Below are 21,593 nucleotides of genomic sequence, written 5' to 3' on the forward strand. Positions count from 1 at the left end.
TGAGCTCCCTATTCTGCAACATCAAATTAAACAAATGCCATAATCCCTAAAAAAAAAAAGTAACCCCCCCCCCCCGAAAAGTAATCACCATAATTCATCATACTTTGGAGTTCATTTGGATGTCACCGTTTATTTACATTATCAAGTTTCGAGGGAGGAAAGAAATGACAAAAAGGTGACAAAAATGGATTTTGTGATGTCTGTGCTGAGGACGACTCTGGGTGTGAGAGGTGTTCGCTGCGTGGTGATTAACGGTCAACCTGTTTGAAAACACACCGGGTGACCGTTTTTTTTTTTTAAATCTTTTTAAAGCAGCCAAACCTTCCCAGAACCGGCAAAACACTGTCATTACGTGGAGCGGGAATCATCCTGTGGAATATAAAAGTTAGGGAGGAGGGATGTTCTCACCTCCGGGTTCCCCATGTGTTTAAATAATCACTCAAGAGGCAAAGGTTGGTATAGTGAATATGCTGAGAGGAATAATAAGGGAGTGCAACTGCAGAACATTTCTAAAGTAGCTATCAATGCCAACTCAATATTAAAAATATATAAAAACTCAATATTAAAATATAGATGATTTACAGAGATAGATTAAATTGATTTTGGCTTTTAGATTACAGTTGATTTGAATTGGAAATACAGTATAATATATATATATATATATATATATATATATATATATATATATATATATATATATATACACACTGTATATTGTATGTATATATACTGTTTTCCTTTAGCTATAAGCAACAATTGCAACACAAAGAAAAAGCCTTATTATAACCGCATCCTACAATTCAAGCTCATGAACATAAACATCAAATTCAATTAATTCCGTGGAGACAAATTCACGTCGGGTTGAATTTTTTTTCCCATCCAGAAACTAAAAGATGTCGCACCGAATCCGCACCCCAGAAAGAATCTCGGGAACGAAAAAAAAAATCAAAGAGATCGCAGGCGTGTCTCGCTTTGTGGGAACGTCATTTGTTGAATTGATTTATCGTGACTGAAAAAAAACCCCAAGATGGACACATTTAGAAATCACTCTTTGTGGCCATAGGTAGATCTGTCGGCTACAAGCGTTTTAAAGTGTAGTTCCACGTGTGGCTCCGTACGGTAAAATCCCTGGAAACCACCTCGACCCTGAAAAACAGCGTCAGAAGAACAAGTCTCTCCTGTTCCACTATTATTTAGTCCTTCATATTTTCATTTCAAAAAGGAGCGCGAGCGCCCTTGGCCCCTCGGCTCTCTTATCCACCAGTGTTTCGGGCCCCGGTGGCGGTGGTTGTGTGCGCGCGGCGTCTGGAGGGGCCAGAAGGAGAGCGGCCCCCCCCCCCCGTCAGGTGGCGTATTTCAGCTTGGACGTCTGCGAGGAGCACGTGATGCCGGCCAGCGACGGGACCCCGGCGCCGGTGGCCGTGCCCTGGCTCTCCACGAAGATGGGGTCCAGGCACGCCACCTTGGCGGCGAAGAAGGCGTGGATGCAGTGGAGCACGGCGAAGAGATTGGAGAACTCCAGCTCCTGGTGGAGAGAAACGACAAGTCGGCAATCGAAGGGGTGTTTCGGTGAGCCGTTATACAGTGACAGTGTGGTGTTAATTTGGGCACCTTGGCCTCGATGGCTTTGGAGTCCTGGTTCTGGAACAGGAATTTGATCTTGCTCTTCCCGTCGTCAGAGGATCCTTTGAGTTGGGAGAACTTGTACCTCCACAGCACGGCCTGCGGAGGAAGAAGGTACATGGAGGGCTGGAGGGTCAAATATAACACCAGGTGTCAAGATTCCAAATAAATAAATACAATTAAAGAAACAAAACAAAACAGTTTCAGCCATTTTGTCAGCACACGCATTACATCGAAGAGAGCTCCCGTTTTGAGATTTTTTTTTTTTTTTAATCCCGTCTATTTCCAGATTTTGAAAAAATTTGGACGATATGGTGAGAAATCTTTCCTAAAATGATATTGTAGTCCTTAACTTTGCCCTGTTTTGTATTTCTAAATTCCATTTGAAATGGCGGAGGGGCCATTGCTTTGAGATGGAATAAACACCTAGAACCAATACAAAAAAAATCTCAAAATGCCGTATATCATCAATGTAAACTGTATGTGCCGACCATTAAACGTTCTAAAACTCAGTTTGACACACCCTTTAAAAAGGTCGGAAAGGCCAAACTTGGCAAGCGACAATTTGCGCAGATTTGATGTAGTACCTGGATTTATAGCTGCAATCATTTCATAAGAGGTTCCACGCGGCCGAGACCTATCTAATATAGTCATTATTCTTAACTAGTGTTAGGCAATTGAAGCAGGCATCATAAATGCATCCTATTTAGCTAAGCATCCTTTGGTTGCTTAGGAGGCAAATCAATTCCCGATGCCACTTCGCAGGTAGACAGCTTGGCGCATGAATATGGATGGTTGATTGTTAAAGCTGTAATTATGTAAATAGGAAAAACTCTTTATGCGCTTCTTGTAATGAAACAAAAAGCTGAGACACTTTATGAGACCGTAATGAAAGACTTCCATAGGGAGAGAGCCAGCGTGCCTGTAAAAAAAAACAAAATAAAAAACAACCCTTCTGCACAAAGCGGCTCGTCCCCCGTCTCCTCCGTGTCAGTCACGCCCCCGCGCCCGCTATCAGGTCCGTCCAGTCGGCGCGACGGGGGCGTCGTCGGGGACGGAGAACAATGGACGGTGAAGGATCCGTCCGTGCTTACAACCTTCTCCAAACTTTGCCAACGACGGCGTCGAAATGACTCCTCATTCCCACCGCGCGTGTTGTTTTTAACGATAGCAGCTTTCCGACCGGACTCTGTAAACAATACACCTGCATTTTTTTTTTTAAACGCTTCCCGGGGACGTCGTGGCTTTGTGTCGTAATAATCCGCGGTGGGGTGGAAAAACAATGCGACGGCGCCGGTGATGCCGCTCTCCTTCGTCCTCCCGCGTCGTGAGCCGTCGGGCGAGCCCTCCGCACGGCTCCCAGGCTTTGGGGGTATAGAAAGGCCAAAACCAACCGCGGGCGCCGGCGACGACCGCCGAGCTTGGGGGAAACCCGGCCCGTCAAAACGAACCGCTCGCACTCTCAAGAACGGCGCGCGGTCGCACCGGCGAGAGGGCGGAAACAGACGCCGAGGCGTCATAATTAGCCGGGGATGTGCGCAGAAAGGAAAACTCCTCCAAGAGAGAATCAGGTTTTATCCATGTCGAAAGTTTCCCCCCGACTCACCTTGGAGGCGGCGTCGAAGCACACGAAGCCCATGCTGAAGTCGATGGTCAGCCCCATCAGGTGGCTCTCCATGATGCAGGCGTAGGTTTTACACTGTGGAACGGGAGAGAACCAGACATCAAACCGGTCGGCGGTCGGGAACTCGCATCGAAAAAAAAAAGAAAAGAAGGGTGATCCGACATAATTCACATTGAATTCGACAAATTTGGGGCAATGACCTGTATTCTCTCCACCTCCAGGAAGGTGGTCATCTGAAAGGCCTTCTCCCACATCAGCAGCTCGCACTCCAGCTCCACGCTGAAGAACAGGTCCTCGCCCATCTCCGTCTGGACGCTGAAGCAGTGCTTCCTCTTGTCCAGGAGGTCGTTGTCCTGGTGACCACACGGTGACGATCAGGGACAAACGCCCAAAATCTTTTGAAGACTCAGATTAAAAATAGTCAGAACTTTGAGTGTTCTGATCCGGAAAACATATCTGAACTAGGTATTCGATTTATGCGCGCTATAAAAATAAACAGCCTTCGTTACAGTACATGCCTCTGGGCAAGTTTCGATTCTGATTGGTCGGTAGCAGCAATCAGCATTTCTTAAATTATTATCATGTTTTTGTCTTCGTTTTTTGCATATGAATCATCCCATCGATTGTCTGCAACTGTTCTTTGTGAATTTAATTTGTCCGCAGCCGTTATGAGTAACACATTTGCATATTTGGTGGAAAGCAGGCGCGACATCCGGCGCTTTGCAAGCCGTGACTCCCCGCGCCGTCCGGAGCGTCCGCAGAGCCGGACGCGCGGCGGTGCCGGCAACTAGTAAACACGGCTGCACACCACCAAATGTCACAATGCACGGTTCATTCAAAAAGAAATTAATACACAAATAAGTACTTTAATGTTTGCATATAATGAAAAATGATGACAACTGGCTTAATGGAAGCGCCGCGCGGCCACTTAGTCACCCTGACACGCTGACCGCAAGTCAATGTGCCTTTTAATGAGAGAGACCGTGTGTTAATCATTTATATTTGCGAGTTTAATGACAAACAGCTGTCGGAGTTACAAATCCGCGAGCGAAACCAAAGAGTGGACGTCGTCACCTTGTAACGGAAGCGGCTTTTCCAACCGTTTAGACTACAGACGCTTTCTTGTCGTAAGAGACTTTATTATTTTTTTTGCCGTCGACGGGTGATTTCACGCCCCCCGGCAGATGCCCCCCCCCCCGTCTCGCAACCCCGACCCCGAAAGAAAGAACTTCCTCTCTCGGTCGAGGTTGATGTCTCCTTGAACGGCGGTTTCGTAACTCAAGACAGCTGTTTGTCATTAAATATGCAAATATCGATATCAACCGACGTTGCAGAAACAAAATGATTGCTGCAAATGACACAAAACACACACGCGCTCCGTTCCTCTGCGTTTTCATTTGTTGCAAATATTGAGGTAATCCTTAAAGTGACTTTATCCCTGGTTATCAACCCTTCACCCGCGACGCACCATAGTTCCAGATCGTCTCTGGCTATGTGGACATTTTTGGTGTCACGGTTTACTGCGTTCTCCTGCACCGCACCGCCTGTTAACCCCTCGGCAAAATAGATGATTCGATGCATTATTACGGCCGTGCAATTTTGATATTGCAACACAAGAGGTAGTTTCCTTTTAAGTGGAATTTGACAGTTTTTCAAGGCATACTTGGCGAGCTCTAAAAATAGACACGTAATCCTTGTTTTTTTTTGTTTCGTACTCTGAGAACGTGAGGTACAATCAAATGGATTAATTAAACATTGTGATTTTTTTTATTATTGATTTGGGTGCCAGATTTAACAAAAATATATTGTTGTAATATTACATTAGTATATTAATTTATTATATTTATATACTAATACTAACCTTAAATACTTTTATTAAAAAAATGATTAAATATGTGGCCCCTCGTCCTGTAGTTTGACACCCCCTGGTTTGATAAGTGATGAGTTCAAAAAACAAGGACACTATTCGATGAACTTAATTTGGTTTCAACACTCAGTCCTACTTCAAGATAACGTGCGATAATAAGAAATAATACAGTGTGAACGTACATTAGACACATTACATTAGATATGTAAGACAGTACGTGGCGGACCAAGGGGCGCGGTCAAGCCGCCGAGCTGCCTCCACTCGGCTGACTGGTGCCACTCGGGGCAGGGAGCTTCCTTCATGTTCGTCTCGCAGAGGGGATCGGAGCACGGGCTCGTCGGCCGAACCGGGAGCCCGAGCGGAACGCCATTCCTCCTGCGCCCCAAAATCATTATTCTTTATTCTTTAGACTTGTGGCCAGCGAGCCTTTTCATTCATCTTTCTAATAAAAAAAAACCTCTCACCGTGTTGGCAAACCCACGGCCAGAAAGACTCTCTGTCTCCCTCCCTGAACCCAATGTCTGGTGTCTTAATGTTGTTCACATATTTTTTTCACTTCTCCTAAGTAACCCTGAGATTTTAAGTATTTAAAGAACGCCTCTGGCGCCGAGGCAAGGCCTTACCTTTAAAGCCTTGCACATGATCTCATACACAGTGAAAGTTTTCTCCGCTCGGGTCCAGTCCCACGTCGTCACCTGAAACACGTGCAGTTGAACATCACATTTTTGGGATTGATCCAATGAACACGTCTTCTTCGATCTGCTGCTCTGAACGGCTGCTCAGAAGGGTTGCTCGAGTCTTACAGGAAGGAAAGCTATTCCAGTAAGAGTTTGATTGAGAAATAGGGTTTAAAAATCAAAAATGTTACAGCCGTCTTTGTCTACACCCAACACAGTCAACTGTGTATGATGAAAAGAAAAGTTGTTTTAGCATCTTTATGATGCAAAAAATATGTTTCCTTTATGGCTTATTTTTATGATTAATAATTCATAATATAATATTAATTCATGATTCATAATATGAAATTAATATGTAATATTTCATGTTTGTAATGTATATAATATATGTAATATTTCATATCTTATATATAATATATGTAATATTTCATATATGTTATATATAATATATGTAATATTTCATATACAGTATGTAATATAAATGTAATTTATAATATAAAGGCATACAACCGCGCCACGGTTGTATGCCTCTGCCAACCAGTCAAGTTGCAGTTTACATCCATGTCTGTCCAGACTATATATATATATATATATATATATATATATATATATATATATATATATATATATATATATATATATATATATATATATATATATATATATGTAGTGAAGACCCCGAAGGAATTGATATGGTCACAATCTCCCCTTCGGTTCCTGAGTGATAGCGTGGATTAATGGCCAGAAAAGTGTTTTTGCAGAACGGTATGATGCCACAGTGAAGCTGACCTTTGACCTTTTGGATATATAAAATCTCATCCCTTCATCACTGTGTCCTTTTAGACGTTGGTGTGAAATTTGACCTTTGACCACCAAATTCCAATCAGTTCATGCTTGGGTCCAAGTGGACCTTTGCGCCAAATTTGAAGAATTTGAGAATTCGATTCCCTCGAGGCTTTCCTGAGATATCGCGTTCACGAGAATGGGACGAACGTCCGTAAGTACTGTACATATGGACAGCTGGACAACCCGATGGACAACCCGAAAAACATAATGCCTGCTGTTGCCGGCGCAGAGGCATACAAATTAAAAACATGAATAAAAGAATACAAAATATTTGCACGCCGAACCGCAGACATTAAAGTCTGCGAGTCTATAATTAATAATGTTTAATCGCCGACTCTGCAGAATAAGCACCTAATCCCTCTTGTGACCATGGTCTTTATAGATTCAAAATACCAACACCACCAACACCAGCAACACCAATCAGTGATCACCATCACTCACAGGAAGTTCAAAGGAGGATCAATGCAGCGCAAATGAGTTATGGGAGGCACGCTCTTTTATCAGCGCGGAAAATAATTTGATTTTTTCTTTCAACATTGCGGCTCAGACGGCCACGGAAAGACGGATAATATATATTCATGGCAATCCTTTTTCATGTCTCAAAAAGTTGAGTCGTCAAAACCTACCGGAGCCGCAGAAAACTTGAAGAGCGAAGCACCCCTCAAAGCGAGGAACTTGGGTGAATACATTCTGTCCTGAACGGAGTCCTGCTCCTTCTCGTCGGCCCAGCCCATGTAGATGATCTGTCCCGAGGTTGGAGGAGGAGAAACGGACGTGAGGAAAATATACTTTTTATATTAACCACAATATTATACAGCTTCACTGTATAATATAGCAAAGAAATGCATATAATACAAATATGCATTGTGTGCAATATACTGTGCAACACATTATTATACTGTAATAACACTGTAACAACACTGTAATAAGACCCATATGTTGTTATTCATGACCATACTGTTGTATACTATTTATATATAACAATATATATAGATATATTCAACAATGTATATATATATATATAAACACACATACATATATAGCTATATATATATATATATATATATATAATTATTAATTTATTTATTAACTATAAATATATAACTATATATATATATAGCCCGGCCCATACTAGCCTCCGTACTGCCACTTATAGAATTGTAACACACAATAGAATGTATTGATTGATTTGAATGAATTGATCTTTATTTGGTGCATGAAGCACATTTTGTACATGTTGTATATATTGTATGAAGCATGAAGCAGATTGTTGCACAGTTTAGGAACGGCGACAGACTGATGCTCGACTACATTAAAGGAAGCCTCCATCTGAGCCGCTGACGTCATGCTCTGGCTGATAAAAGGGAACCAATCGTCTGTGATATCGGGCGTGGGTCCGGACCTAAATGTGTTTTGACGGCAAATAATTTATGGCTTAACGCGAGGTGAGGTGGCTGGTGGGAAAACACAATGGGTTGAGGGCCAAAGGGAGGAGGGAAGTTGCCAACAGAAAAAAAAAAAAAAGTTAGAAGTAGAGTAGAGTATATACCAATATCACTCAGGATATTGCAGCATCGCTTTTAATCACAGCTGAGAAGATAAAATGTTTGTTTTTCTCCGTGCGGACGTTTTGATCGATTGCGAAAAGGGGGGAGGGCGAGACTCAGGACTGGGGCAATTTAATTGCTGAAACAAAACGTCAAGTTGGTTTTTCCCTCGCGCACCGGAAGGCAGCTGCTAAAAGATTTATAAAAATGCAGAATCCCACATCCGTGCCCCGTATCATGATGCAAACCGTCGCCGGCTGCTGAAATATCAAAACAACCGCATGCGTGGAGCTGTACAGTGCGTTTTACAGCACGGCGCGACTAGAGTCGGGACGAGAGAGAGAACGCCGCGGAAGGCGCTCGGAGTGACGTCTCACCTGCTCGTTCACCGGGAAATTCCGGTTGATCTTCTTTACCTGTTGAGTCGGACGGAGAAACCATCAATTAAACACGGGAGGCAAACGCAGCACGTCCCGCACCGTCACGGTTCTGCTGTTCTCAAAACAATGTCCGCCTCCGCAAGGAACACGGCGATCTACCGTGCTTTTCATTCAGTTACGCGTTTTTGTTTTGATTTTTTGGGGGTTTTTTTGGGATGGGGGCCAGGCAGGTGTTTAATTGGGTCCTGTCTTCGCCTTGTAACTACACACGCCGTTAATAACACACGCTCTTAATAAGGACACAAGGACTCATGCCCGCCCCCCATAAAGTCCCACCCTTCTGGAATAAACATACAGTTTATGAATATCTATTGAACAATTAGGTATTAAAATATATATTTGTGTTGATGGAAGGATTCCGGGTTTCCAGGTCCATATTTTTGTAAAACATGCCAGAATTTTGGCATTTTTATCATTAAATATTAAAAAAAATATATATGATGTATTATGTATTCCCATATTTTAAAAAAAACTTTTTGTGGAAAATATGTTTTTTTTCCTTTAACAACATCTGAAATGTGCTATATTTCTGCAACATATTACAAGTACATTATTATTATAATTATTAATTTAATAACTTAAATTATTATTATACCAATTTCTCAAGACACATGCAGTATGTCACATGATATGACAATCTCTTGATATGAGTGTTATGCGTATGCAAAAGATATTATGAGAATAGTATTTTGCGTACATAAATAATGAAAGACTAAAATATTAATATATAAGACGGAAAATATGTCTTTGAAGGCTACAATAATTGCTATTTTAGCAGTCATTGAAACGGCTATTTAATACAATAAGATGAGCTAAAATCGTACACAGTATGGCTTTGAAATCGACTTCTTATTCCATGAGCACAATGCTTTAAAAAACATTGAATTTCCCCAAATCCATTAGAACATGCAAATAGGCTTAGGAAGTTAACATTGACCCACCGTTGACTGAAAGAATACTACTTAAAGTATTTATTCAATGTATGCAAATTGCAAATTGGGATAGATACTGTAGAATCATTTCCACGAGCACCCGAAGGCCCTTCCCTAAAGAAATACAAAAGGGAATCCATTTTCTCTCCGTGGAAATAAAAGCAGGAAAGCTAGTGAGAGAGCAGTGAGGCTTTAAATTAAAACATTCTGCTCAGATCATAGGTATCAGCCACTCCTAATCCATGCCACACCATCAATATAACTCGGCTTCTCGGCGGCAGAACAGCAAATTGGACCCAGAAAACCAGTTTACGTCCTCCTATGGAAGCTGGAAACAATTTGAAGGCCATTATTTCAAAATGTCATTGATGTGTGGGCGGGAGGTGGGGGGGGGGGGGGGGGGTGAGGAAACCGATGTTTTTTGGTAAAGTAAAAAAAAACAAAAAAACCTGTTAACGAAGGTGTTAGCGCCGGGAAGTCACAAGGAGGTTTGGGGGGGCCTTCATTAAAATGGTCAATTTTACAGTTTGTTTTGAGCGGTCATGCTGGCTCAAAAGTCTGACGTAAGTATATATTACCCCCTCCATTAAACCTTTCCAAATGTGTAAAATCTGCATTTATAGTACAGTCAGAGATCAGGCCTTATCCAATATCATCCGTTTCCGAAACGCGTCTGGGTTCGAGGCGTCGGGGAAATTAATAACCTCATAATTGTTCACAGCATTTTTGAAAATGAGTCATCAGTGCTCCGCTTCGCCTGGTCCTCACTTAGTCTCAATTAGTGAGCTCCCTTCATCCCCGGAGACTCGGGCCCCGCCCAGCATGGCCCGGCGGCCACTTTACATTTACAAGGCGCTGGAACGAGTGTTTCGTACGCGCTGGACGCCCGATGCCACGCCCGCACTGGGCAGGAAGTCAATAGAGGCGGTCGCCCAATAACTCCCGTGTGGAGGGAATCTGGCTGGTGTCAGCCTCCACCCGTGGTGTCCTAAGCACAGTGGTATTCAAACATTTTTCATTTGGGGTTTTTATTGCCTATTCACACTATAAATAACAACCCTGTCCCTATATTTTTTTCACATTGCACCTTCCTCCAAAGTTTCATTAATTCAACAAATTCAAACTAGAACGTTTGAACAAACACATTTCATGATTATTCAAATTAGTGCTTAAAATACATATTAAAGGTCTTCCTATTGTTATTACTTTTTAATTCTTTTATTTGCCAGCGCCCCCCTCTTGCAATTCCCCCGCACTCCACTAGGGGGATGGCCCCCACAGTTTAAACACCACTGCCTTAGTAATACGTAAAAAAGTTGTATTTTAAGAGGTAATGGTTCTCTATAGCACTGGTGTCCAAACAATATGTAGTTTGTAAGCAAGCGTTTTCTGGTTGACACTCTTTGCAGAACACGTCTTGCAAACAAAGAGCTAAAACCTTCCGTAGGGCTCTGACAAAGGGAAATGGACCATCTCTATTTCATGAGTCCTTTCCGCGCCGTGTCGCTTGGCATCATTATTTTATAACACATTACGCTGAATTATGGATACATGGTACAAGTACATGGGTTTAACTTGAGGCTGTTGTAGTATTGCGCGAGTACAAACACACTTATTATGACCCCGGGCGCTTAGGAGTAAAGGCTCTGATATAGATGCCGCAAGCGAGCCGTGCGGCTCATGGCGTGCTCTACCAGAGAACACCAGCATTTGTAGTTGACGTGTCGGCCGTGCAAATGGTGGCGTCTTAAAGGGAAGGATCTGAATAACTAGAGAAGGCTAGTACAATTAAAATGGAAAGTCTTAAATGTATGTATATTTACTGTAGTCAGTGGAGTTTTTTTTTAATATATATATATCAAGGCCATCTGGTTATTATTGTACCTGCGGACCTCGCGTCGTTTACGGCGCGCACACCTTAACAACACTACGGCGGCGGCGACTATGATGCGGGCTTTAGCGTGGGCTTGACCGTACGCAGACGAGAGGGCGTGGGAACGGCTCCAGCGGTGGTCTGCCATTTGGGGGGAATTGATGTCAAGTTGCGCATGCCTTTCCATTCACACTGAAACCCAGCAGCCGAAATGTCAGCCCGAACGTGAGCGGCTGGAATGATAAAATACACGCGTGCTACTTACATTGTGCTTGGTGAGGCTGGAGATGTTGTTGGCTACGGCTTGAAGCCAGTCCAAGCAGTCCTCGGCGGTGGGACACTGAATCACACCGCTGCATACCCCGTCCACTGCTATGACTTGAAAAGCATTTTTCCTAAATTAACGCAAAATGAGGTCAAATCCAAAACGATGGAATCTTGAGCATGAGGCACCAAAACGCTTTATATGCATGGAAAGAAATATGAAAAACAAAGAAGCCGTGGGTCGTACTTTGAGCTTTCAGGATCGTCAACTTTTAGTTGCTAATTGTTGTTTTTAAGTCACACAAATAAGTGTGATTAACGTTTTAATTGTGTTTAGTTCCTTTTATCCCATTAACGCACTGTGAGTTTAGAACGCTGTAATAACATATGTCTGGCTATTGCAGAGGAGCCATTTAGCATTCAACACTAGAACGTAAAAAAATTATTCTCCCACTCAACATTTCTCATTGTTTTTCTGCATTTCTATATTCCAATGAGACACTGGTGTAAGAAAAACAATTATGGAATCGAATCATTTTGCAGAACGAGCGCAATTACTTCAAACATGTGTATGTAATAATTGTGACGGCTCTAGTTGGAGTTCCAAGGGAAGATAAGATAAGATCAAGTAAGACGACGCTTTACTAATACCCCCGGAGGGAAATTCAGGCGTTAAAAAAAAACTTGCAGTCACAAAACGGTAAAAAAATTCTAACGAGGTACAAATTCTAATGAGATAAGAAATAACACCTATACACACATCTATCTGACTGCGTACGCTGCAAAAATGCTTCGCTGTGACCCGTGTCATCCCCACGCTCAGATCGCAACCCATTTCCACAGTGACAGCCCCTTGTGAGTGGAGCGCCCGCTCTCCGCGTTCACACCTCCAATTCCCACTGAATAAACAGCGCCGGGCGCGCGGGGCATCGTGTGGCTTCACCTCAATGAAGTCATCATCACCACGTGGACCCTTCCCCCCGCCATGTGAGGGCTGAAGAATGCTCACGAAGGGTCGGGGGGAAAACGGGTGGATGCACGCGGTCCGGCCGACCGTACGCGTGAGAAAACCCCTCCACGGCCTTCCCGGCGTGCGTGTCCCAGCGGCCGACGGGGTCGCGCTTTGGTGACGTGGCGCGGACGCACGTTCATGCACTATCCTGAGGACACGAGGATCACGATGGTCTTGAGGAGGCGGTAAAGCTAATGCAGCCAGCCGTTGCTGGACGGCCAATGACACATCGAGTGTCACCGAGGCCATGGACCCACTTTGGGAAGGCTTTCGGTTTGGTAGTTTGCGGTCATTTGGTAGGCGCCAAAATACGGAGGCGGAAAATCCACCGGAGTCCAGTCCGGGAAGTGAAAACTCCACTCTCGGGTTTTGAGTCGACCGTGTGGATTTCATCGCAAAGGTCCAACTAGTGAGTGGAAAGAGCTGGGAGCAAAAAAAAACGGACCCAGGACTTCCGTGACCCAGAGTCATCCCACCTCACCCCAAAAACACGTGCACGAACGATTTCAGAAGCTTGTTGTGATTTGAGCTTGTTCTCTTTCCGGTCGGGAAGTGCAGAGACTCCCACCAGCTGCCGAGCGCTATGTTCCGCTCCGCCCGCGAGCGTAGGGGGCTCTTTGCACCTTCACCAGAAGTGTCCGTGCTATGCCATGCCCCAGAGCCACACTGTGACCCAGTAGATGACCTCCCAAAAAAAGATTTAAAACGTTTTTTTTAAATCCTCCCCACCTGCAGACGTCAGAGCCGGGGACGTGCTGTGACAGACGCGAGTGGAGCAGCGGAATGAGGCGCAGGTCCACCCATCTCTTCTCCCAGCGGAGCCCCGGGGACGTGGGCCAGGACGAGCACGACAGCGTGTCCTGGGGAGAGCGCACGAGGACACACTGCTCACACACGCGCACAGACACACAGGCGTGCGCGCGCGCTGACAGGTCACGTGCGGACCCCCCCATTACAAAAGCGAGCGCAGGCCAACTCGCTGCTCGGAGAAGATAAAGATAGATGCGAGCGGCGGCGTAATCAGCGGATGGAAACAGTTGCATAGAAACAACTTTTCTTTTTCTTTTTCTTTTTTTGTTTGCCTGTATTGCATAGTTACTAAAAGGACAGTTCTAGAAACCTCGTGGAGGTTTTTAAATCAGGAAATATTCATCGACGCTGGGGGACAGATTCTCAACCGGCTACCAGGGCAGTGTCGGTGATTTTTGCTGTTGGAAATTGAGGGGCGAGTTCACAAGGAGTGGATCGCGTTCCCTAATAGCGGCGCAAAATTGCGCGTCGATTTGGAAAAAGTGATGAAGTCTTGCTGCTGAGGGCAATTTGTTTCTTTTGCGTCTGATCGCAATTATCCACGATGCAAAGCCAATAATGTGTGTCGGTTGGGGTGGAGGGGGGTCTTCATTGGAGGGTCAGTACGTATTTAAGCCACTGCTCTGCACTCGCCTGTTTTACTAATTATCAGTCTTAAATAAATATAGAAGTTGAAACAACTGTCGGACAGTAGTTATTTTGATTTACCGTTTAATGAAAATGTAACATGGTGAGGAAGTCCTTGGAGCGGCCGCACCGGTGCTTGTGCCGGATCCTGACGGGGGGGCATTTTAAAATTATGGATATTTTCTGGGGGGGTGGTTGGGGACCTGTACCAACCTATAACTTTAAGTTGTTTTATTATTTATTACCCGATCAATTATTCAAAGTTTCCACAAGTTGCTTTTGGAGAGCGTTTTGAAAACCGCCACGGACTGCTGCCCGTTCCACTACCCACAGATGCAGATACAGTAATGACAATTATAATAATAATAACGCCAAAATAGAATTGACAGATCAATGGAAAGTCTGAGCGTGACACCCCTTATTAATGCGCTTCAGTTGCACCAGCTCTCTGCAGACCATCGCACTGCGGAGCCTTTTGTTTGTTGCCTTTTTTTTTTTTTTGTCTCGCGCAGGTCCCGCCAGCTCTCTGCAGACGGTAATAATTTCACTCTAACTGCGTGTGGCTATTAGCGCTGGGGTTTGTGAATTGGACGCTTTTTGCAAGGAGGCTCATTTGCATAGAAAGGGCACAATTTTGCACCAAATTCATGCGTAATAGCTAATTTAAATATGTGCAAATAGCAGCGGTGCACTGAGACACTGTTTGCGTGGCAGCACAGTCAGCGGTGTATTTCACAGTTTGCGGGTGATTCGTGAATTAGACGCTTGGGTTTTGTGTTATTTGTGCCAGTGTAGTGGCCACAAAAGCCGCGCAATACCTTTGTGAATTCGCCCCTGAGTGTTTTGTTCAAAGGGCCAACCTACATCGGGCCACATTTGGCCCCCAGGCCAACCAGTGTTCTGCTTATGTTCAACTGGCAGGAATATCAGAAATGCTCCCGGGCCAAATTGACCAAGTGTATATCTCATCATCCAAAAGTCATCAAAAACAAAACAAAACAATCAAAATGCACCTCGATAACAAGGAATTAAATCCATGATTGTAATTTTGTGGTTCGATATTTCACGGCTTATCCCGGTTCCCTTTTGATAATTTACCATAAAAAAAAATATATATATATATATATATTCTGTACAGAGGAAAAACTAGACATGAAATAATTGATATATTTTAATTCGTTTCTAATTTTGAGTATTTTTGTAGTACTGTCATTGTCATGCAGTTCTCACCCTCAGGCTCTTTTTCCTGGTGGTTCTACTCATTGTGGTTGCAAACACATCAGCAGAAGAGGTTTCACGCAAAAAAAAAAAAGAATATAAAAAAAACAAAACCCCCAAACAGACCTTTTCACAAAAAAAATGATTTTTCCAAGATTTTCAAACCTTGCCATTTCAAACGGTCGATCCTGTAAATAAAGGGGACAAAGACACATACCGTGTTGGTGGGATGGTAGTTTAAATGGAGGCCGCTGTCGCACAGAGGGGAGGATGTCCCGCTGCTCTGGTCGCTGGGAACACCTGTCGCAAAACAAACAAAAAAAATAAAAATCACTAATAAATGTTAAAAGGCGATGATAGTGTTTTCTAAACCGCGGCCACCGTGTGTCAAACCACACGCCCTCCCGCTGCACCCGAATACCAGCGCAGCAAAACAATGTGAAGGCAGGTGGATCCGGCGGCACCTGGTAAATCACACGTCCCTTTGTTTTCTCGCTCTGTTCCTTCTCTCTTTTGTTCGGGAGCCCGAGCGTCAGGGTTTTTCCCCCTCATTTTTCAGGGTCAACAGCCAATCTACAGCCCGCGCTCGGGCGCCCGCCAAATACCGACGTGCGTCTCTCCCCGACGTGACTGTGACCAGTCGCAGCTTAAGGTCACGCCAGCATCGACAGGAACGTGAGGCGATAATCACACCGATTATACCGAATACGGCGGTTATTTCTCCTGAGCGACGGGGCGCGCGCGCGCGCGACAAAGCGTCCGAACACCGTGTGCTTTTTTCCCCCGGCTCCTCGACACATTCTTACACGTGCAATCTTCGCAGAGGGGCAATTTGAGAAAGGCCGGAGTCTTCTTCAGGAAGGAGACGGTGAGTGTCACCTCTTCGCCGGCGTTTCTCAAAACTTGGACCTGGAGTGTGTAGGGAAAAAAAAACAAGCCCGCGCGTGCGCACACGCACGCACAGACACACAGACGCACACACACACACACACACACACACACACACACACACACACACACACACACACACACACACAGTAATATTAGAGGCTATGGCATGATGCCCTCCTTCGCAGCCAACAATTGTAATCCCAGATAAGGGCTCTGTGGAGACTCGGGAGTTAGGCTCCGTGCACATTTTTTGGCACTGTTACGTTAAAAAAAAAAAAAAAAAAAGGCATGGGGAGAAATCAGAGATGAAACTGAAAAGTCCATTTTTTTTTCGGTTTCCGTCTCTCCCCCTCCCCCCATCAGAAAGTGAAATGAGATAAGGTGCTGCGAGAGCTCCTTTCATTGTGAGGTAAGTGTTGACAGCTTACCACTTCCTCATGGCGATAGCTCCTGACATTTATCCCATTTATCTAGGAAACAAACAGTGACGCGGTTACTCCAAACAACATCATCCCCCAGCACGCCAACATTGTTATTTCGCGTCTTTAAGAATGATGATCAACAAAGCGCGCCGTGAAAACCGTCTACTGCGCTATAAAAAAAAAAAATACAAATCCGGTGACATTCAGAGCGCCTGCGGATCGCTGGAACCGCACGTTGCAAACGTTATCGTCCGCAGACTGCGGCGCCGCGCGGGCGGAGACCAGATAATGCCGTTTCAATTTATTTATTTAATTTCCCCGCGGCCACGCCGGGCGAATAAAGAGGAGCGAGGAATTTGACATTTACCGGCGGAAGTGCCGAGTGTTTCAACAGGATTTTGTTGACATATGGCTCATAAAATATTAAAGATATGCATCGCTCTCACAGGGCGGTATGAGGTGTGTAAACAGCAATCCCGCGCGGCATTCCGGGCTCACCTGAAGGATGCCGTCGCCGATGAAGAGGAGCCCGGAGAGTTCGGCTGGAAGGAGGGGAAAAAAGGATCAGCCTCAAGCAACGGTAACGGCGGCGGCGAGGAAAAGCGACGAGGGGAAACCGGGACGGAGATTCGTACCTTTCTGCTCTTTCGATATTTTGGATATCACCACCGGGATTTTATGCTCCGCTCCTCCCTAAACAAATGGAGGAGAATGGAGTTCACGGAAGACACCATCTCTGCTTTTTGTTTTTTGTTTTTTTCCATCTGAAAAAAACTCCGGCTGTCACTATTAAAAGCTTTGCGACAAAAGAGATCAACAAGCATTTGGGATGACATTGACTCACAAGACTAAATCCACGTGACCCAAACTGAACTTAAAAAAAATAAAATAAAAAATACCTTGATGCTCAGGCCGAAACCTCCGATTGTTTGCCTCCTGATTGTCACCGTTCTCTCCTGTTGGAGAATATTAGAGCAAATCATTTCATCACGGACGCGCCCGCACGATTTCATCGAATGAGCCTGAGGTGAAGAAACCAGAGCACTGCAGGGTTTCCACCCTCCACACAGTTTTCAAGTCATTATTCAATCTTTCGCGATCCGGCCCCATCACAGCTCCGCCGATGAGCGTCGACTCACAAAACGGCTGTTTGCGCGCGTCAAACAGCCGTTGTGTTGACCACAGTGAAAGGGAAAGTAGGTCACTTCAACTGAAAGCGTGGCGTGTGTTTTTTTACTTTTTTGGGGGGGGCCGTGAGTGTTGCTCTGCACTTTGCCAGCTGAGAGCGAAGCGGATCGCGTGTCGCCGTCCGGCACGCAAAAAAAAACAAAAAAAAACACGTCCACTAAGACGCGAATAAGGGGTCGGCTTCGGAGCCGCCGAGTCGCCGCCGAGTCGCCGCCAGAATGAAAAAAAAGTTTGGATGGCGCAGGCAGCGGATGAATGCTTCATAAAGATTTAGGAGGAAGAGCAAATTAATCCCCGACAGGGGGATCAGGTCACTCTGAGGAGGGGTTATTTTTTACGATAAGGACCGGCTGGCTGTACATGACCACGGCTTATTACACGGCTACTTACTAAATAAAGGAAAACATTGAGATGGGATATTAATTTGAAATGAATTTATAACTAGTATGTTTCGTTTTATAACTGGTACGTCTGGCGGAGCGGCACGCTCGGCGGCTACAAAGCGTCCGCAAAGTAGTGTAAAAAAAAAAAAAAAAGTAACAGAGTGACCTGTTCTATTTAACTATTTACTTTTATGAATGTGAAATTGGACATACTGTATCGTGCATTCCAATCTTGCAAGTCTACGTAGGGTTTTTGCAGAAGAATTTGTATGTGTGTGTGTGTGTGTGTGTGTGTGTGTATGTGGGGGTAGGTGTGGAGGTCTAGTGGGCAGACAAATTATTGCTAAAGCCATTACACCACATTCCGTGTTCCCGGGTGAAAAAACAAACAGTGTTTAATAGCGGGCCTGAATCATGAGTAATAGATCTGCAGTAAATATGCCACAACACAAGGGCGTTCGGTATATCATCAATATGTTTGCACCGTCATCTTAATTTACGCCCTGTTGATTTTAATTTCAATCGAAATCCCGAGCGTCGGGGAGGGGCTCCTCCCGGGGCTAATGGGGTGGAGGGTACGTACGCTGGAGTAGAAAGGGTCTCCGGACACGCAGATGACGTCTTGCTCCTGAATGGTCAGAATGTCTTTGGCCAAGTGCAGTCGGATGTTGAATGGCTCCTCATTACCTTCTTGCAGCAAGTAAACCCCGGTCTTTGTCTGCGAGGGGGGAATCAGAAACGATGGAGGTCACCGGTCGCCCCCACCCCTCTCCGCCGCCGCGTCATTAACGGGGCTTGCGAGGCGTAACGTTGTCGAAAAATGCACTTCAGGTGAGGGTGAAAGCCAAGGCACGGCCCTCGGCGGCGATGTCTGCGGCTTTTTATTATTTATTTATTGATTTGTTTTTGTTTGCTCGTTTTGTTTTTCTTTTTGCGTTAATGGAAACGCCCGTGGCGAGAGATCTGTCAAAGACACGGGAAGATAAGCAACGTCATAAAACATATTTAGTGATACTTGCTTACGCAATGAAATCGCGAAGCAAACAAATGCCCCGGCATCAGCTGCCGTGTGTTTCTTCCTCTGCGTACAAATGACACAATAATTGGCGAGCGGCGAGGCGTCGGCCCGCGTCAAAACATTGGTCCCAAGGATAAAAAAAAGTCGACCAAAGAACGGACAACGTCGTCAATTTGTCGCCAAAACCCTCCCCATCATATTTTTCACACCGAATAATTTTGTAATTACACGAATCTCCTTCCGTCTCATCGGAACAAACCGTGAGTTAAAACACAGCGTCTGGAGAAACACTTGAAATGATCAGTTGTCCGCGAGGTGCGAGTAATGTATGCATCCGCCGACCCCTTAGAAAAATGCTAATGCCCGGGCATTTGCATTCCGCGGGGTCTTTTCTTTCGCCGGCTAATTGCGATGCCCGTCCTGTCCTTGCAGACGCAGGGAGAGGTCTAAATAAAAGAAGCACCTTCACCTGACAAGATTACTGATGGAGAGTTGCTCCAATGTCGGCGTCCCCGTCACCCCGGCGACCGTTAGTCATCGCTTAACCGGGCGCCGCTCTTTCAAAAACGCTCAGAGGGGAGAGCGAGGCCTGAAGCTCCCGATTCATCCAAAAGGAGAGACGAAATGAGAGGCTCCTTCCGCCGGATCGATCCACGACTAACATCGCATCGACCAACGTCAATTCACCTTATTTGGAAGAAACCGACTTCATTTGTGTGTGTGTGTGTGTGTGTGTGTGTGTGTGTGTGTGTGTGTGTGTGTGTGTGTGTGTGTGTGTGCGTGTTAGTGTCTGTGTGTCATCACATCAAAGTAAAAAAAGGGGGCGAAGAGAGAGTGTGTGCTTCATGCACACGTCTGTGGGTGTGTGGTGTGTGGTGTGTGTGTGTGTGTGTGTGTGTGTGTGTGTGTGTGTGTGTGTGTGTGTGTGTGTGTGTGTGTGTGTGTGTGTGTACGTGTGTGTTATCCGGGCGGAACGAGGGCAGTAATGCCACCGCCGTACATCGGGCGGGTCACGCTCGCACTCGTAATTGGCCTCATCGCTGACCCTGTTTCATGCTTCACCATTGACCTCCCTTTCTAATCGCCTCTATTTTTATTATTATTATTATTATTATTATCATGACTAACACGTTCAAAATGTAAGACTTTCCAAGACATTATAATGCCACAGTTTAACAAATTGTCAATGGCTCAGTCCTGTGTTCCACAATGTAAGATGAAATCCGCCGGTTAGTCATACACCGGGGAAACACGCTCTTTGTGACTCCGCCGCAGAGCCCTGAAGCGCCCCCTCCTCCCGCTGGAACGCTGGGCGCCGTTTATTGAAAGTTTATTCATATTCCACGTGTCGCGCGTCCTTGGGTCCCCAGCGATAGACCCGCCAAGTGTGAAGCAGATCGGATGAAAGGTTGTCGAGATAATCAAAGGACATTCATACAGACAGGCAGACGGACAGACGGACAGACATTCCTTCATAGTTCGATTATCTTTGTCCAATCAGAGGGCGACGATTCCGACGGATATGAAAACGAGGACGCTCTTGAGCTGCGTACGCTCGCCTTTCAGCGTCAAGAGCTCGACAACTTATTAGCGAACAGCAAACCGATAAACAGCTCAACAACTTGACTGCCTACCGCTAAAAACCCCGAAACGCGACACGGGCCGGCTGGTGAAATGGTGTGGCGAGGCGACGCTACTATTGTCAAAACCATTATTTCGTCAAAAACGGTGACAAGTGGGGACAAGTGTGGTGAGTACCCACCTCTTCATTTGAAGTCTTGAAATCCATGTGCTACTGTGCAGTGAGGGAAACTGCCCTGGACGGAATAACATGGAATAAAAACAAAAGCACACGTGAGAATGACAGAGTAAAAAGAATGAAGGTATAACTGATAAAAACACACGTATATAAAGTCATGAAATTCAACTTTGAACAGTCGCCATTCATCCAGTGTCAGTGGATTGTGCGCGGAAAACCAACTGGCCCCGCCCTTTGGAGACTGGTTCAGAAGGTCACTGTGACCTACTTTTTTTATTTTATTTTTTATCTTTCTATTATTTCTCCCATGCAAAGTTCATTGAACCATTTATTTTTCGATGTTTTATAACAGTTTTTGAAAATTATTTTATACTGACCATATATTCCATTTTTTTCCATTAAAGGGGACCTATTATACTCCTTTTCATCAGGTTATTATAGGTGTCTGATGGCACCAAAACATGTTTTTGGGGAGTTTGTTGCTGAAAATACCACCCAGATTAAGCATTAGAGCCATTCTAACATGCCTCTATAACCTTTACTTTACTTCCGGGTTCCGTTGTATTTACACG

At 44.9% G+C, this 21,593-nt stretch overlaps 1 protein-coding gene across 1 annotated transcript in view; it reads right to left on the reverse strand.

The window, feature by feature from the left end:
- Positions 1-1,342: 1,342 nt before the first annotated feature.
- The window catches only part of sntg1 (syntrophin, gamma 1), a gene marked incomplete at its 3' end in the record, with an annotated part of 30,430 nt that continues 10,179 nt past the window's right edge, over positions 1,343-21,593 (reverse strand). The window contains exons 2-18 of the mRNA XM_080010301.1: positions 21,025-21,079; positions 18,828-18,962; positions 17,573-17,629; positions 17,309-17,366; positions 17,172-17,215; positions 16,680-16,721; positions 16,167-16,269; positions 15,578-15,660; positions 13,435-13,565; positions 11,695-11,824; positions 8,562-8,600; positions 7,264-7,380; positions 5,738-5,809; positions 3,448-3,600; positions 3,230-3,322; positions 1,612-1,722; positions 1,343-1,525 (exon numbers count right to left, since the gene is read on the reverse strand). Of these exons, the coding sequence (XP_079866427.1) occupies positions 1,343-1,525; positions 1,612-1,722; positions 3,230-3,322; positions 3,448-3,600; positions 5,738-5,809; positions 7,264-7,380; positions 8,562-8,600; positions 11,695-11,824; positions 13,435-13,565; positions 15,578-15,660; positions 16,167-16,269; positions 16,680-16,721; positions 17,172-17,215; positions 17,309-17,366; positions 17,573-17,629; positions 18,828-18,962; positions 21,025-21,051 (1,578 nt within the window). The 5' untranslated portion in view covers positions 21,052-21,079. The remainder of the gene's footprint in view (positions 1,526-1,611; positions 1,723-3,229; positions 3,323-3,447; positions 3,601-5,737; positions 5,810-7,263; positions 7,381-8,561; positions 8,601-11,694; positions 11,825-13,434; positions 13,566-15,577; positions 15,661-16,166; positions 16,270-16,679; positions 16,722-17,171; positions 17,216-17,308; positions 17,367-17,572; positions 17,630-18,827; positions 18,963-21,024; positions 21,080-21,593) is intronic.

This window comes from Zeus faber (assembly GCF_960531495.2).
Source record: "Zeus faber genome assembly, chromosome: 12".
NCBI lineage: Eukaryota > Metazoa > Chordata > Actinopteri > Zeiformes > Zeidae > Zeus > Zeus faber.